This window comes from Melanerpes formicivorus, unplaced genomic scaffold (genome assembly GCF_026170545.1).
Source record: "Melanerpes formicivorus ecotype bairdi unplaced genomic scaffold, bMelFor1.0.p_v2 SCAF_49, whole genome shotgun sequence".
NCBI classification, from domain to species: domain Eukaryota; kingdom Metazoa; phylum Chordata; class Aves; order Piciformes; family Picidae; genus Melanerpes; species Melanerpes formicivorus.
Genome location: NW_027142401.1, coordinates 3,033,223 through 3,050,154, shown reverse-complemented (window position 1 = coordinate 3,050,154; position 16,932 = coordinate 3,033,223). Strand labels below are relative to the sequence as shown.

At 38.0% G+C, this 16,932-nt stretch overlaps 1 protein-coding gene across 1 annotated transcript in view; it reads right to left on the bottom strand.

The window, feature by feature from the left end:
* The window catches only part of AKAP6 (A-kinase anchoring protein 6), a 301,656-nt gene that overhangs the window by 90,557 nt on the left and 194,167 nt on the right, over nucleotides 1–16,932 (bottom strand). Inside the window, exon 8 of the mRNA XM_068160348.1 lies at nucleotides 3,753–3,901. Within this exon, the coding sequence (XP_068016449.1) occupies nucleotides 3,753–3,901 (149 nt within the window). The remainder of the gene's footprint in view (nucleotides 1–3,752; nucleotides 3,902–16,932) is intronic.

Below are 16,932 nucleotides of genomic sequence, written 5' to 3'. Positions count from 1 at the left end.
AACGAGTAACTTCTGCAATACTGATGTGTGTTACAGAGGCAGGAACCATAGAAAAGATCCAATTTTGGTTGATTATCCAAGGTGACCCACCACTGATGAAAAAAGAGTAGCTCACCTGTTTATTGAAAACATTATTCCTCTGTTAAAAGTACCAAAAAATTGCCAGCACACATAATAATATTAGTTAAAGGGTAGGTAACTACAGCTTCCTTAATATGGGTTTGTTGGCTAATAAGCTAAAAGCACTGGCTACACAATAACTGAAATAACATTAAGAAGTATATTTTTATCTTGGCAAACAGGATATCAGATATGCAAAGTTGCACCTCTAATCCCTTGAACCCTAAACATATTTCTTAAAATGTGGACATCAATTTATTATTTTGAATGAAAATTCATGAGCACCTTTCTCATGAGGAAACCAGTTCATCTGTGGCATTAATAAATAAAAAGGAATGTGAGAGTATTTCCATCAGCCTTTTTTTTTCCCTGCGTTTAACAGGACTTTCCAGTTGGTATTATTTCTTTGCTGGCATTGTTCATATGGTATTTAGAAGTCCTGTAAACACATTGGTATGCCTACCAAAAAATTCAGCCAGGTAATAAAGTTCTTTCAAGTTCCTGGGTCATCAGTTTTTTTGGAACTCATTTCACATCTTTTTATTAGGAGGATACAGGAGAAATCAGAATCCTGGCCTTAACAGCTTTACATTTGGCTTATATTCTGTGCATACTTGAAGCCCCTTCTATGGCATTTTTCCCACATCCTCACCCATGAAGGTCCAGTGCTAGGTGACAAGAAGATCCCAGGACTTGGCCTTCATGTTGTGCATTGTTGCTTTAGATATTGCATCCATATCTCATAGAATCACAGAATCATTCTGGTTGGAAAAGCCCCTTGATATCATCAGGTCCTACCAATAACCTTACTCTACCATTTCCCCACTAAACCATATCCCCAAGCACTACATCTAAACAACTTTTAAACACATTCATGGATGGTGACTCAACCACCTCCCTGGGCAGCCTGTTCCAATGCCTGACCACTCTTCCAGTGTAAATTTTTTCCTACTGTCTAGCCTAAACCTCCTCTGGTGCAGCTTGAGGCCTTTCTCTCTTGTTCTATCTCTAGTTACCTGTAAGAAGAGACCAGCACCTACCTCTCTCCATTGTCCTTTCAGCCAGAGGGTGATAAGGTCTCTCCTCAATCTCCTTTTCCTCAAACTAAACAGTCCCAGTTCCCTCAGCTGCTCTTCATCAGACTCATTCTCTAGGCCGTTTACCAGCTTAATTGCTTTTCTATGCACCTGCTCCAGAGCCTCAATGTCTTCCTTGTATTGATGTGCTCAAAACTGAACACGGTACTCGAGGTGTGGCCTCACCAATGCTGAGTACAAGGGGACAATCTCTTCCCAGTAGTACCTCTATAAACTCCTCCTCAGTTTTGAGGGGATGCAGTATTTCCAGCTAGATTTGCTATAACATTTTGCAGCTGTTCTCAGTTACTTTTGGTTACCTCTTTCTGCCCAGCTAGCTGGTGGTCCCTGGCAGTAGATATTTGCTCTCTTCTTTTTCATTGTCACTTTAGACATTTCCATACAGGTAAGTGTAAACCTCTCTACTGCTGTTGTAACAAGATCACTGTTCTTCAGGAAATCTTTACAGACCCACTAGCACCACCCTATTCTGCAGATGCTTCCTTACCTATCTGAGTTTAGCTATTTCCTACACAGTTATCTCCCAAATCTTTCCCCTCACTAGAAAAATAATCCTCCACCTATGACTCTTCTCCCTGGAGACACTTTTCTTTCTTCCACAACAGCTAATGGATAGATATCCTAACTTTCTCAGTTATGTAAATGGTCCCTTCTCTGTAAGGACCTCAGTCTCTAGCTAGGTCATTGTACTGTGGCTTTTCTGCCCATATGTTTTTTGGCCATAATTTGATACACAGTAGAGAAATGTCGGGTCAGCTGCATTTTAAAACAGCTGAAAGGCATTTCCATTGTGTTCTATAGAATACCTCAGACTGATTCAACTGAAAGTTTTCCATCAGAATTCAGCCCACCCTAGTTTCTATAATGGCTCAATACATGGTGCTGTATTTATCTCCCTTAGGTACCTCATCCCCTTAGACACTGTTGAGCCTTTAAAAGCTGGGGTGGTCATAGGGGCCCAAAAAGGTGGCCACAGCACAGAAAAAGTAGGGAGTATTAGTAGACTGTCATTCCCAGTGACATGCATTAATTACAAGTGTAAATAAATGCAATTTAAGAGCCTGTGTGCTTAGCATCTATGGTGCACAGAGCTACAAACTGGATTTTTCCTGATGCTTATAACTTTATACCCTCTCTCCTCTACAGTCAAATGTCTGTTGATGTCTTACCGCCTTATGTCCAACACAAAATTCCAACCTTATGTCTTGCTCACATTGAACTGTGGCTGCAAAATTAGAAGCTGGTTTTGAACATATAGCCCCCAGTGCACATTGATATACATATACACACCAATTCTGAACAAATTATTTTTAAGGTTGGCACTAGCTGCACTGGCATGTTTGAGAATCTGACAGATTTCTGCATGTGTAATCAAGATCTCAGTAATCCTACATAATTAGCTCACATCAACTTTTCTAAAACAGTCATCTTTCCGTATAATAAGAGGGGATGTTTACAAGGCTCATTTATCTTTGCAGTTGGTAATTTAATAAAACTGTGTTTCCAAGACCTCAACATTGAGCTAACAATTGGAAATGGAAGTTCTGGATGTAAATGGCTCACTAACACCTTGGTCCATGGCTTTCCTTGCATAGGAAAACTGCAGGCAATATTTTATTGTATTTATTGGTTACAAGAAACCTATTAGGGAAGAAGTTGTGCCCAAACAATGAGCACTGCTTGGCTTCTTCAAGCTGACTTTACCCCACACTATTATGAACACAGAGAAGGATGCTCTTATGGTTATTTAACTGTGGTAGAAGTTGGAAGACAGGTTTTTCAGAAGACTTTTGAGAAAAAGTCTTAAACCAAAACTTTGTTGGTTTGGGTTTTTTTTGCTTGTGAAAAAGGGACAGGCAGCAAGTTTTCACTGATTATTCTGTCCATTCTGATTATTCTTTGCCCAAACTACTAAGAAAGAGCACATTTATATAACACACACACACATATATATAAAATACATGCAATATTTGTCAGATACATAATTGTGAGATACATAATCTATGTATCTGTGAGGGCATGTGTATTTATATTTAGTAATAAACAGGCCAAAAAGATCAAATCAAGGAATTTCTAGAAGTATAAAACTGGAATGTTTGAACTGCAGAACTATGAGTGAATGGCTTCATGCTCATATTTCATAGTCACTACTAGCATAATCATTACAGAGATTTGTCTTGCAGAGGCATTAATAGATTCTAAAGATGCTTCCTTGGAAGATGCTGAAAAATCAAAAGCTACAAAGCCATTCGAGGAGAAAAGCCTGAAGCAAAGGGACACATTACACTTTTGCAAGTAAACCCAATGGACTGCTGTTATTTAGTCCTATGAACAAGCCATGATTTGGGCAAATTTTCCAGAATCCATTCTTTATTGCATTCCTATATTGAAAAACCCCAAAACATATCAAGAGTTTCCCTCTGCGTCTTAGCCTAGGAACAAAAACCCCAGTTAACTAAAAGTAAGAAAAAGTATATCATGTAAAAAAACCCACAGATCAGTGAGAATAAAACAACAAAAAGAATAGTTCCCTACCCATTACTTCCCACTGTGTGAACTTTTGACATATCAGCAAACTCTTCCTTTCGCTTGCTACTGGTGTTGTACTGCTCGCTGTACAGCTTTAAGGACATCTGTTCAACAGCATCTCTTTGTGCTTCCAGATAGCATAGCTGAACCTCAGCCTAGAAAAAGAAAACAAAAAGGAAAATAAAACACAACAGAACTTAAAAATAAACAAAAAATCAGAAATAATTCATTTAAAACGTGTACTTTTGGAATGCAACTATTTTAACCAAACAATTCACACCATCATGTTTCTCCTTGCGTGGTAGTTAAAAAGGCTGAACCATTAAGTCAGAGAAAAGTGTGTTTCCAAATGCTTGAACTCAACTACTTAGGACTCTCTCAGAGAAATGTGCTATGTATTCCATGAGATGTATATATCCAATCAAATGCTGCATATAAATATCAGGCATGATTAAAAAGGTACTATAAATCACACACAGAACAGGTAGATGCATGGAATGACATTTCTTGCAGGCTTCAATGTTAACACATTGTTTCATAATTAATGAAGGCCATATTACTGTAGATATTCTTGATTTAAATACTAAGTGTAAGCTAAACCAAGCAAATTGGCATTATTCACACTCTCCTTTGCCATATCCACCGTCCACTGATTACTCAGCAATTTTAATTGCAAGCTAAAAGGCAGTAAGTCAGTTGTGCTGTTTTCCATCAGACTCTGTGCATGGCCAGAAGAATGTTGAATAATATTTGGCATTGTATCTTATTGAATAGGCACTTTATTTATTGCAGCTGTGGTGATCAGTTTGATTCTGAGGCTCTGAGAACCAGATGATATAAGGATGAAATCTGCTGTTTGCCACACTTGCCCTTAGGAACAGGACAAAGAACAGAGGGTAGAGTAAGTTCAAAAGCACTTTGGGACTTTGTTTTCTTTTAATATGCTTCACTGAAAGAAAAACACATTATAAATTCTGATACTGCTTCACAAACTGCTACTTCTCTTTAAATACATCCTCTTTTTTTCAATTAGGAGGAGAATGCCTGCTTAACTATTTAGTGCTAAGGTTAGTAAATGCAACAAGCATGGAGGAAATTTTGTACAAGCACTCTTGCATTTTCTGCTGTGGAAGGTGGGGAAGGGAAGTTTGGCTGCTGGCAGCACAGCAGTTACCAGTCTATGGAGCAACAAAGTGGCTGTAAAGAGAAAGCAGTGGAAGAGATAGAGCAGAGAAGGGATATCTGCAAAAACCTAAAATAAATAAATCAATCAGGCAAGCAAAGGGAAATAGGCACTGAGGAATATCAGTATGGGAAGTCTAAGGGGAGGTTGGAACATCTTTATGAGTTTGTGGTAATGACAGTTATATTTGCTTATGTCCTGCCTTGGTACAATTTTTGCTAAGTAACAATGCCTCTGATTTTGAAATCCCATTTCCTTTCAAAATTTCTCTTTCCAGCATTCACAACTTTCACTCTCAGTCGCTTCTCACAGTAAAGTTTGGCAGCAAACCCTAATATGCATTTAAGAAATAATAAACAAACAAACAAGAAGAACCAAACAAAAACATCAAAATCCCCAGAAAACCCTTAACAATTTTCTAAGGAGACAGACAACAAAAATGCCAAGTAAACTATGCAATTCATTTAGTGTGTACATAAATGAAATACAAGGCTTTCATAGTAGGAAATTAAACCACATCAGGTTACCAGTGAAGTAAGATTACCTGAATACAAGACTAACTGCTGGGACTGTCCAGCTAGAGTAAAGCATTAAGGTTTGAGTGAGCTATAAAATAAGAAAGAGGAAAAAATAAAGCAAGCAGCTTTTCACAGATTTTTCATTTTCTGTTCACTTGCAAAAGTATTTGTAAATAGACAAACCATTAATGCATTTGGAAAATGGGAGGAGAAAAAAGAGGAGAAAATAGAATACTGGGGGAAAGGAAGGACAGCATGAAATGGGCAAGTAAATATATGGAGAGGGATGAACAAGAATCCACTATTTCTTCCTCACAGCTGTAAGGTCCTCTTGTCCTGAGGATTATGAACTCCATCAACATCATACACTACCAATCCTGACTGCAAGCAATTGTGTCCCAGTTCTTGTACCTCAGAAGTATGATCCCTCTATAAATCAATTGTATCTTTCTTAAAAAATCCAATTTCTGTCTTCAATGATTGTGAATACTTACAGCAACTCAAACTCAGGCAGTGCCAAGCTTCAGATGGATCTCTCCGATTTCTTTTCTGTATGAATTCATTTATCTCACTATTGTACTTAAGTATTTTTTTTTATCCCTGTTCTACAGATATCAACTGCAAATCCAAAGAGGCTTTGAAGACCTCGAGTAGGTATTGATCAGTTATGTCTCAAACCCCTACCTTGTGCAGAAGCTAAACTAGCAGGCACAAGGTACAATCTAGAAAATAGTACACAGCACAGATATGTAACAAATCCATTGCAGCTTATTTTCTTCTTCAAATCTTTATTGATAATGAAGGACTAGTTCTGCAGTATTCTGGCAGAATAAAGGAAACACTTTATTAATTGAAATCAAATCTAGAAAAGCTGCATGCTTTGCCTTCTAGCTTATTTTGAGTGTGAATTTTCAGATTGCCCTACATGTGTTTTCTTGCTACCTAACACAACTGTAAGAATTGAATCTCTTATCACATCTCTATGGACAGAGATATCTGAGAAATGCTACTATGTGCATCATGTCAAACACAACTAATAGAAATTAGGCGAGAGCAAATCATTCATTTACTTTTTACATCTTAGAAGTGGAATTCAGCTTCTTCTTTGTTTTTAGAGGATGTAACAGATCAGAATCAGTGACAAATTGAACATGGGAAAAAATGTCAAGGAATGATACTCAGTAGTTGTTTACCACCCCACTCTTCTAAGTGACTAGTTACTTTTTTTGCAGTAAAAGCACAGTAAAGAAGCTGGTGATGATCTGGTTACACACTTGTCCAGATTCTCTAACAGTTATTGTCCTATCAGATTGCAATGAGATTACAATACGATGGTGTAAATTAAACTGAATTATTTCCAATAATCAAATGACAAAATGCTTTAATTTTCCTGAGACTGGAGGATCCAATCTCTGAGCAAGACTCTGAAAAAAACAGTAGTCTTTGGGGAAAAGCAGTTAAAACATTCTATGCTAGTGCCAAATATTCAGTTCTAGAGATTGATTAATAATGGTAAATATTTTCAAGGTTAGTGTCAGAAAGCTCATTTTCTAAAAAACAAGACCTTATAAATAAACTGAAGGAGCCTGGGGTGAAGAATCTGTTCCTTAAGACTGGTTTTGCATGATAACATAGAATGTCCTTTATTATACAGATCACTATATAACATGAACAGGTAATCAGTGACAATACAAATCAATGAAAATACATTGCATTTCTTGTTAGACCTACATGTTAGAATAACCTTATTCTGAAGTGGAGAAAGACAAGACACGGGATAATGGCTGATACTGTGGGAGCAAGGAGATTGAAAGGTTATGTTGTATAAAGAGTGTCAAATGAGAGACTCAAAATTTACACCAATATAAATTGGAAATGAGAACTCAATGCTATTTGTTCTGCTGCAAATATTTTTTATATTGGAATGTACTAAAATAAATGTCAATGAATTGGTGTGGAGAGTAAAATATTTTCAGATATGGCTTCCTGGGGAGTAGAAGCCTTTTGCTATGGACTGTGTTACTGGAATCAAACTATTCTGTGATTTAAATGTACAAATTATAACATGTTTAGTTGCATTTGAATTAGGAAAATATCCTATCTTGCATTATCCTTTCTCTGCAGTGCTGCAGAAAAGCTATACCACTGCCACACTAGACAGTACATACTCTAGAATTACACATGAAATACAGATGTAGTTCAGTTCCTCTGCCATCATTTAAGCATATGCTGGATAAAAACATTGCCTCTTAAATTAATGCACATTCATAGACTCACAGAATGGCTTAGATTGGAAGGGACCTTAAGGATCATCTAGTTCCATCCCCCCTGCCATGGGCAGGGACATCTTCTACTAGACCAGGTTGTTCAAGGCCTCATCCATCCTGGCCTTGAACATCTCCAGGGAGTGGGCATCCAGAATCTCCATGGGCAACCTGTTCCAGTGTCTCACCACCCTCACCGGAAAGAATTTATTCCTATTACCCACTCTAAATCTGCTCATCCTATCACTACAAGCCCTTGTAAATAGTCCCTTCCCAGCTTTCTCGCAGGCTCCTTTCAGGTACTGGAAGGCTGCTATAAGGTCTCCCCAGAGCATTCATCTCTCCAGGCTGAACAGCCCCAACTCTCACAGCCTGTCCCCACAGGGGAGATGCTCCAGCTCTCTGATCATCTTCATGGCCCTCCTTTGGACCTGCTTCAGCAGCTCCATGTCTCTCTTATGCTGGGGGCACCAGAACTGGACACAGTACTGCACGTGGGGTCTCATGAGAGCAGAGGGGCAAAATCGCCTCCCTCATTCTGCTGGTCACACTTCTGTTTCATGCAGCCCAGGACATGGTTTCTTTTTTGGGCTGCAAGAGCACATTGTCAGCTCATGTTGAGTTTTCCAACAACTGTCACCCCCAGGTCTTCCTCCTTGAGACTGTTCTTGAGCCACTCCTTAGGATTGCCCCAGCCCAGGTGTAGGACCTTGAACTTGGCCTTACTGAACTTCTTGAGGTTGGCTTGGGCCCACCCATCAAGCCTGTCCATGTCTCTCTGGGTGGCATCCTTTCCCTCCAGTGTGTCAACTGGACCACACAGCTTGGTGTCACCCACAAACTTGCTGAGGGTGCCTCAATCCCACTGTCCATATCACTGACAGAGGTGTTAAAGAGCTCTGGTACCAGTACCAACTCCTGATGGAGGACACATATCGCTGGTGTCTATTTGGACATTGAGCCATTGAACACACCTCTCTGAGTGTGGCCACCCAGCCAATTCCTTATCCAGCAAGAATAAGCATAAGGATTCCAGTGTCTGCCAAACAAGGAGATGGTCAGAAGATGTTATGCAGCATGTATTCTTAGAAAGTTCACCTAAAGCATGTTTATTTTGCAGAAGTGCATCCTTGATTGCAGCATTCTAAAAGGAGCACATCCCAGCTTGGCAGTATTTATATCTCTGTAATTGGCAAATTTCTTGAAAGATAAAACAGGGAGTTATTTAGAACCAGAATTAAGTTGATCACAGTAGCATTTATGTGGTCATATCTGTGCCCTCAAGCAGTTTTTATTGTTTTCTGTCATAATCCATTTCTCCACATTATAAAGTCGTGGAGCAGGCTTTACTACAGGACATGAAACATACCGTGGCTCTGTCATAGATACAGCTACTGAATAAAATTATATTGCAATAGAGATGCCTCAAAAAATATTCTCCATGGAGATGTAGATTACAGAAAGAGTTCTTCATAAGGCAAAAGTCTGACCAAAGGCTCTGTACAGACAGACTTGACCATCCACTACTCCATCCACACAACCAGCCAATAGGTCTTCTGTTGCAGAAAGCACTTCTGGTAGAAGCAGTACTTCCAAGCAGTCAGCCTGGCATTTGATGTGGTATTGTAAGGAAGAACCACAGAATCATTTAGGTCAGAAAAGATATTTAAGATCATCAAGTCCCAAACTTTGTGAGTTCTAAGTCTTCTAAGACTTCAAGTGACTTGGAAATACTGCTTCAAACCTCACTGCAGGCACTTCTTTTTATTGTTGGAGCAGGACGGTAACTCTTATCTTTTGATGTTGTGTTTTGGGTTTTTTCCATTTCTCTTTTTATCCCTTCCCCCTACATAACCAATACAGGGACCTTGCTGCTGTTCCCTTCTTTCATTGTCTGTTACCCTTCCTGCCTCTTCCATCCTTCACCTTGCACACTCTCTTCAGGACTGAATCAGATTAAAAAATAATCCTATATCATAAAATGTGTTTACTGAGAGCTGAACATCGAGAGTCCTATTGCAAAGGACACACTGTGTTTTGATCATGCAGGAAATTAATTCTGTTAATCAGGGCATGCTTGTTACCAGTTAAAATCTTGGCAAAGTGTTTTTATCATTACAAATCTCAGAAATGTTTTTATATTGGTAATAAATGTATTTATTTTCTTTTTTATGATTTTTTATTGTTGTGCTAAAACCATCACAACAATGTGAAGCCTTCACACAGAATGAGGAAAAAATACACAAGACAACATTCTTACTTATCAAGGTACTTAAACTCATTGTAGAGTTTCAGTAACAGCAGTAACAGTACAGTGACTTTTAAGCCTGTTTACAGGAGCCAGAAAATGATATTCTAGATAAAGTAGGGCTGTGTAATAGCAAGCAGAACTTCAGGCAGTTCCCAGAGCCATCAGAAACAACAGGGGAAAAGAAAAAAAGAAGAAAAAATACAGTAAATAACAGCAATAACTTTTTGCAGGGTTTCCCCTGGCTTTCAGAAATACATTGGGTTTTTGCTGCTCTGTTACAAAGATTAGGAACATGACCTGTGACTTCAGGACTGTGGAGTGCAAATGCAATCAGCAGTGTAGTCTCAGCAGTTTTGTCTGACCAAGTTCATGGAAGTGTCCCGATCATGCCGTTAATTTAAAATCTGGACCTCTGGTGTCTAATTCTTGAGTGCCCCTCTGCCTTTGGTTCTGTTCAGTGTAACACTAAATATAATACAAGAGCATGGCATGCCCTGTACATCAAACAGATCTCAACTATGTACCCAAAGAAGTTCCCTGTATCACAAATACCCAAAACCATTGAAGAAAAGTATGAAAGGTTTAACCTCTCCAGGGACCTCCAAGACTGAATAGTTTCTGACAACAGCATTCCAAAACTGCAAGGTGAAAAACAAGTCCTTGTAAGAATGGAAATTGGACAATGGCCAGTGTCTTTTGCTACTTTTGTTACCTTGAAGACCTACATCTCCAGCCCGCAGAACGCAAGTGACAGGCAGGACGCAAAAGAAAGGTTTGTAACAACTGAGGGTCAGGTGGGGAACAGGCTTGCTCTGACAACAGAAAGGGTTGGGATGACAGTGCTTGCTAAATTCAGGCAGAATACACAAATTAACAAGGATGCAGATCCAGCCAAACCCATCATCAAACCATTTAGAATGCATTTCATCAAAACTGCTACATGCCTGCCAACTCCTTCAGTGACACCTCTTTACATGCCACAAGGACTTGTAAGCCCAAACAGTCCCCTTCTTACAAACCTGTAAGAATTTGTGCTATTAAAGTACCAATTCGTCAACACAACCTTTTGTCTTTGTTTCTTTCCTGTTCAGCAGAGAAAACAATTAGTTATAGGAGGCCAGAAGATAGATACACTGTACTTAAGCACAAGGTCAAATACCTTTTGGATCAGCCTCAAGTAGCACAAATAGTCAAGAAGAGGAAAGACTTGTCAGACACTGAAAGTCTTCCCTCCATGTGCTAAAATTGTAAACTTAACCTTACTTAATTAAAACCTCCACTATTTGCACAGTTCTGATTGTTCCTACCATTCCCTCTGTTTGCATTTCTAGAGCAATGAAGTGGCTTTAAAAGGATTGTTAAAGAGTCTGCCTATCATTCAGAGCACTGATGCTTCTAAAAGTCATGCTCCTCTAAAAGGCCTGGGTACCAGAAAACATGGGCTGGCAATGCACCTAACTTGGTCTGCAAGGCTGGGCATTCCAAAGAGCCATGCCCTTAAGGTACCAATGCTCAGGACAGCACACATGTGCAAGAGAAACTCCCTAGTGATGGTGCACATTCCTCTGCCCATCTTCACAGCAGACTGACATGGATGTTTCTACCTAAAAATGAGGGAAAGTACATCTTGCAAAGCCAGTACTTCCCTGGCAAAAACTACCCAGCACATCCCAGCATGGCATGACTGAGCTAATATAAAAATCTTACCACCTCTTCCTTGGAAACTTTGCTCTGAGATCTACTTTGGGCATATTGTTGGAGAAATCTTTTACCATTGGGATGTGTACCGACTCACAGCGAAGTGAACCTGATGACTTACTTGTAGAAAGCAGTTTCCAAGTTATCTGGATTGATTTTACTGAAAAATCTCACTTGGAAATACATATGAGGTAACCATTTACTTCTTTAAACTTGCAGTGCATGAATATGAACTTCCTTTGGTACAATGACTTTTTAATTAATTTTGCCATACTGTAGTAGTGTTCCTGCTTTATATTTTGGCATCTTTCAATGAACAGAGATTTTTGCATAGTTATGCTACTTATGGTGAAAGGAAGCTATGTAAAATAGAGACATTACTAGTAAGACAATGCCATATTAGAGAAAAAATAGGAAAAATACCAAATGATATTTCTGCAATACTACTACATTTGTGAGCATGCTGCAAAGTAATTACTTTAAGTAGCACATAACCACTTTGATTTTATTCGGAGTAGCTCCATTTTAAACCTCTTTATGCTTGAGAAATGTTTCCTATTTATTCATTTAATAATTACAAATATGTGTAAGTTTAACAACTAGTCCCACAATTTCCTACACATTATCACCTCCCAAAACTGCAGGAATTTTCAGCTAGTTTCCCTTTGATTCAATATTTTGGGTCAAATATTCTGAAAGGCTCAATAGTGTCAATCATTTTTAAGCCTAAACTCCTACACTCCTACACTGAGTGTACCTCAAAGACTCTCACTGAAAGCATTTTTGACTTCTGAAGCTGAAGGAGATTTTTTTCCATGCCTAGATAGTCTATTTGATGTTGTATTACCTAAACAGATGAAAATGGTTTTTTTTACTATACAATGTAAGTGGTTTGCTTTTGGCTGGTTGGTTGGTTGGTTTGGGGTTTGTTTTGCTTTAATTAAGATCAATTTTTTCCCTTCTTAGAGGGATAAATCATAACTTTTTGTTTCAACAACTTTTTAGACATTGAATTATTAATGAAATAAAATTGTGCCTATGAGAACAGAGGACTCTGTCTCCACTGCAAAATGAAGTAAGAATAGGCAGACTATGAAAGAAGATAAAAAGTACATCTTACTTCAGAATAATACTAGGGAAATGCAGGCTAAGGGTTGTTCTCTGTGTGTGAGATACATATATATGGGGTTTGAGGAAAATTAGAAAACCTGAAAAAAAAAAAAAACTTTGAGGAAATATTATTAGTAAAAATATTAATAATTATTGCAGTCACAGAAAGGCAACTTGAACTGCACAACCGCACTGCCATGTATAAAAAGCAGGCACAGACTGCTGCTCCGTCGAGTTTATTTATGACTCTCAGATGAGGAGCCTCTTGAAGCACCTGACACCTCCTGAGGTAGAGGGAATTGTAAAAAGATAACTGTTTTAAACATAAAATATTTGTATTGCTGAGAGGTCAGCTTTGCCACTGCTGACTTCATTGCAATTTGCATACTATTAAAGTATTACCCATAATGTTTGTAAAATTTAATTTTAAAGCTATGCTGTTAAAGATGTTTGCTGAATTGTAAGCACCTAGGGCATTTGGGAAATTTGTTAACACTTTGATAGTTACAGTATTTCTGCCTCACTTTGCTTTTTTATTTAACACCCCCTCCCCCCAAACACACACTTCCCATTCTCTTTTTCCATTTTACAGCCACAGTTCTCATTTTAATGCAAGCTGAGATACTTAAAAAAAACAACACCCAAGTATACTGCAACAGTACAGTAATGGAGATAATTCCCCCTTTTATTCTCAATATATTTAAGTTTGTTAAAAATGTCACTAACTTATTTATTTACTTTTTGCTGGGGGCTGAGATCCAATTATACTCCTATAGACGAGAGGTGATGGTTATGATTTTCTACTTCACTCTAATACAGGCTTTCTCATTAAATCTCACAGCTCGGTAATCACAGTCATCACATTTGTGTTTCGGTGCTGCATTCATGCTCACATTCTCTTCCCCTGGATTTCCATCCTCCTTCCCCCATCCCCTCCCCCAAGATCTTTATTTACTCCCTGGTAGAAACTGCAAAATTAAAGATGTATAATGTGCAGATAGTATCTTTGCTTCCTTTGCTCTGCTAGACTGGCACTACACTCTGAAACAGACTTACTTTGGGAAAGTACTGGTATTAACTCGGTTACTGGAGCACGTGAACTATCACTCCCCTTTGAAGTGCTGTGGAAAAGTTGTCCTTAGATGATAATGGAAAGGATGGAGTAAAGCAGGAAAAACAAGAATTACTTTACATACTAATAAAACAAATGTAGTTATCAAAACACTACAGAAACAAGCATGCCTTTATACTATGCTTTAAAAAATTTAGCTTCCTAGGGTTCTAATAGTCTTTTCCTATGGTTCAGGAATGCACAGTAGCACTCAGCCCAGTGCCTGTTTCCTTATTTCAAAGAGAATCATTCAAACCGACATCCACCCTGTCAAGAATCTTGACTTTGAGCTGCTAATGCAGAATAAAAATCAATATAAATTTTGATCATTTGATGAATATTTACTTCTTTCTTTGGAGCCTGGGGATTTAGAATTGAAAACTGCTGAATCAAGTCATTTTATTTTTTTGTGTTTGTGCCAACACCAATTTACTACCCTCCTGAAAGTTCCTGAACAAGATGTCTCATGTGGCATACATGTTGGTTTTTCCTGTCAATCATAACTGTGTGCCAGTAGGGAACCATAAACATTTTCCTTTCATACTCTTAGTTCTCCAAAAAGGAATATTTTGATTACTACCCTGGAAAAGGTAAACTTGTCTTACACAGACACACCGTAGAATGCCTCTGTCTGTTTTTCTAGGACAGCTGCTGTGCCTAAATTGATACTATCTATTAAACATTTTTCTTTTCAGTATGAATTGCTTCATACAAAGAAGCAGTTTACAATCACCGCAAACAAAGCTCAGTAACACCAAATGGATAAAGATCTATATTGACATTATCAATAGGTATTTTCTGAACGACTGCAAGAACATCCTGGCCAGCATAATTTGCACCAAGTGTTTGTGAAAATGAACATAGCAGGAGATAAACAGATCCCACAAGTGAGCAATTAAGACACGGCTCTAGCTTGCATTTCATCTTAGAAAGAAATGTACCTTCAGTCTTAATAAAATGAGCCTCTAAAAAATGTATATCTAAAGCTCCTATGTTTCCATAGTGACTGGGGGGAGGGGTGGGGAGGGGTGGATGGGAGGGAGGAGGGGGGCAGAGGGAAAAGGAGAAGGGGGAAAAAAAAAAAAAAAGAAAGAAAGAAAGAAAAAGAAAGATGCTTCCAAATTTGAAAAAAAACCCCTAGATTAGTTTAACAAGAAGTGTAAATGCAAGCAATTTTCATCCTGCAGACTTTTTTTTCTATATGACTCAGTGGCAGACGGGCTTTATCTTAAGGAGCAATTTTGTTGGTCTCTTATAAATTAAATAAAAGTGGCAGCAGCTGTCTTTCAGAAGGCTGATATAGGCTTGTAGAGTCATATGATATTATGTAGACAGATGTTTTAAATAAAATAAAATATTTAGATTGCTAGATACCTTGCTAGATACAAAGGCAATTATAGGATGTCTTTGCTAAATTAAATTTCTCATTCTTCTGAGGAGAAAAAAAAAAAAAAAGAAGGGGAATTGTTCTGAAAAACACTACCAACAGGAAATGATTCTATATCTAAAACAGCTGGAGACTGTAACTAATATAAATTTACTTGAAAATCAAAATGCTCTATGCCTCCAGAGACATGCAACAACAGGCAGTAAAACCAGATTTTTTCAAACATCAGTTTATATACACATATAAAATATTAAGAATGATCCACTCATGTGAAGAGATTTTTTCGAGGCTAAGACGAAGTAACTGGACAGACAGAGTCTTAAAATAGAACAGAATTGGTGTCTCTGTTCCTACAATAGAAACTTCTCACTTCTTTTTTTTTTTTTTGCAGGAATGCTTCCTTTTCAGAAACATGTTAGACACCTTACTTTGACAAGGATTCTAATGTGATAACACTTTATTGCATTATGAAGAAACCTTTTATCTCAGCACTTTAATGCAGATTCTGATTCACATCTATGTTATGTGTGTTAAAGCTCCAGAAATTACTTCAAAAGAAAAGCCTAGATCCAGTACTCAAGTTCTTTAGGTACTGTATTTAGGAAAGCCTTACAGAGCGTAGAAGGGCATTTTGCCAGGGTAAAGATGGCATAATTGAGTCTTATGTGAACCCTTAAAAATATACCACACATTCCAGCCCATGTGACTCAATTTATTTGCTCTTTCAATTTTTTTCTTGAAAATGCCACAATATAATAGACTTCATTCTATGCAGTTCTCATTTCACTCTTCCTCAGCACCTCCTTTACAAACTTGTCATGACTCCAGGCCCAAGCCTGGATTTGACTAAAACACCTAGGGTGTTCACTTGCTCATAAACAAACAGCCCAGGAGGGATAAATATGCCAAAAGGTAAGAGTAAGAACTTTACAACTGTGCCTTGCAAATCATCACTGGCAACAAACCCACCCCAATTTGCATGGCCTTTTTCTTCCTTGTTCCCTAAAAAAATGATACTGTGAAATCGCTCAGTCAAGATGCTTTTTTTTTTTGTTGTATTATTTTGTGATTTAAACAAGAAATTAAACACTTCTCTCTAACTCAAACTTAACAAAACCACCCTAGGCTAAATAAACCAAGCCAAGTATATCCAGGATATTGAAAGTGCTATCTTACAGTTCCTATACAGCAAGGAAAGTAAATGGTGTTAAAGATTCCTTTCAGAATGCTTCAGGTTGGATTGCTTTCATTTTTTCCAATAGCCTTAATTGGCTAAGTGCCTTTGAGCCAACTAATACCCAGAGAGACCTAAACTCAGTAATCTTGTAAATACAATGATTTCAACAGATTTTCATCAAAGACTTGACCATTACACAAGATACTGCTGTCTGGTGCTGGATTATTTCTCATTTAGAGTGCAGTTAAAATTGCCAAATTAATATAAGGTTTATTGTTACACTATTCTGTCCTACCAGGAGTTTAGACAGATATTTAAATGGATATGAACAAATGTTTTAATTTCACAAGGAAAAGCAGCCAGGTCCAAAGCAGACTGAGAGCAGCAAAATCACCCCCCTTAAGATGTAGATGTCTAAAGATGACATATGCACGTAACAAATGCTCACGTGAATATGTAATTGAACAATTTAATCTTTTTCCTTCAA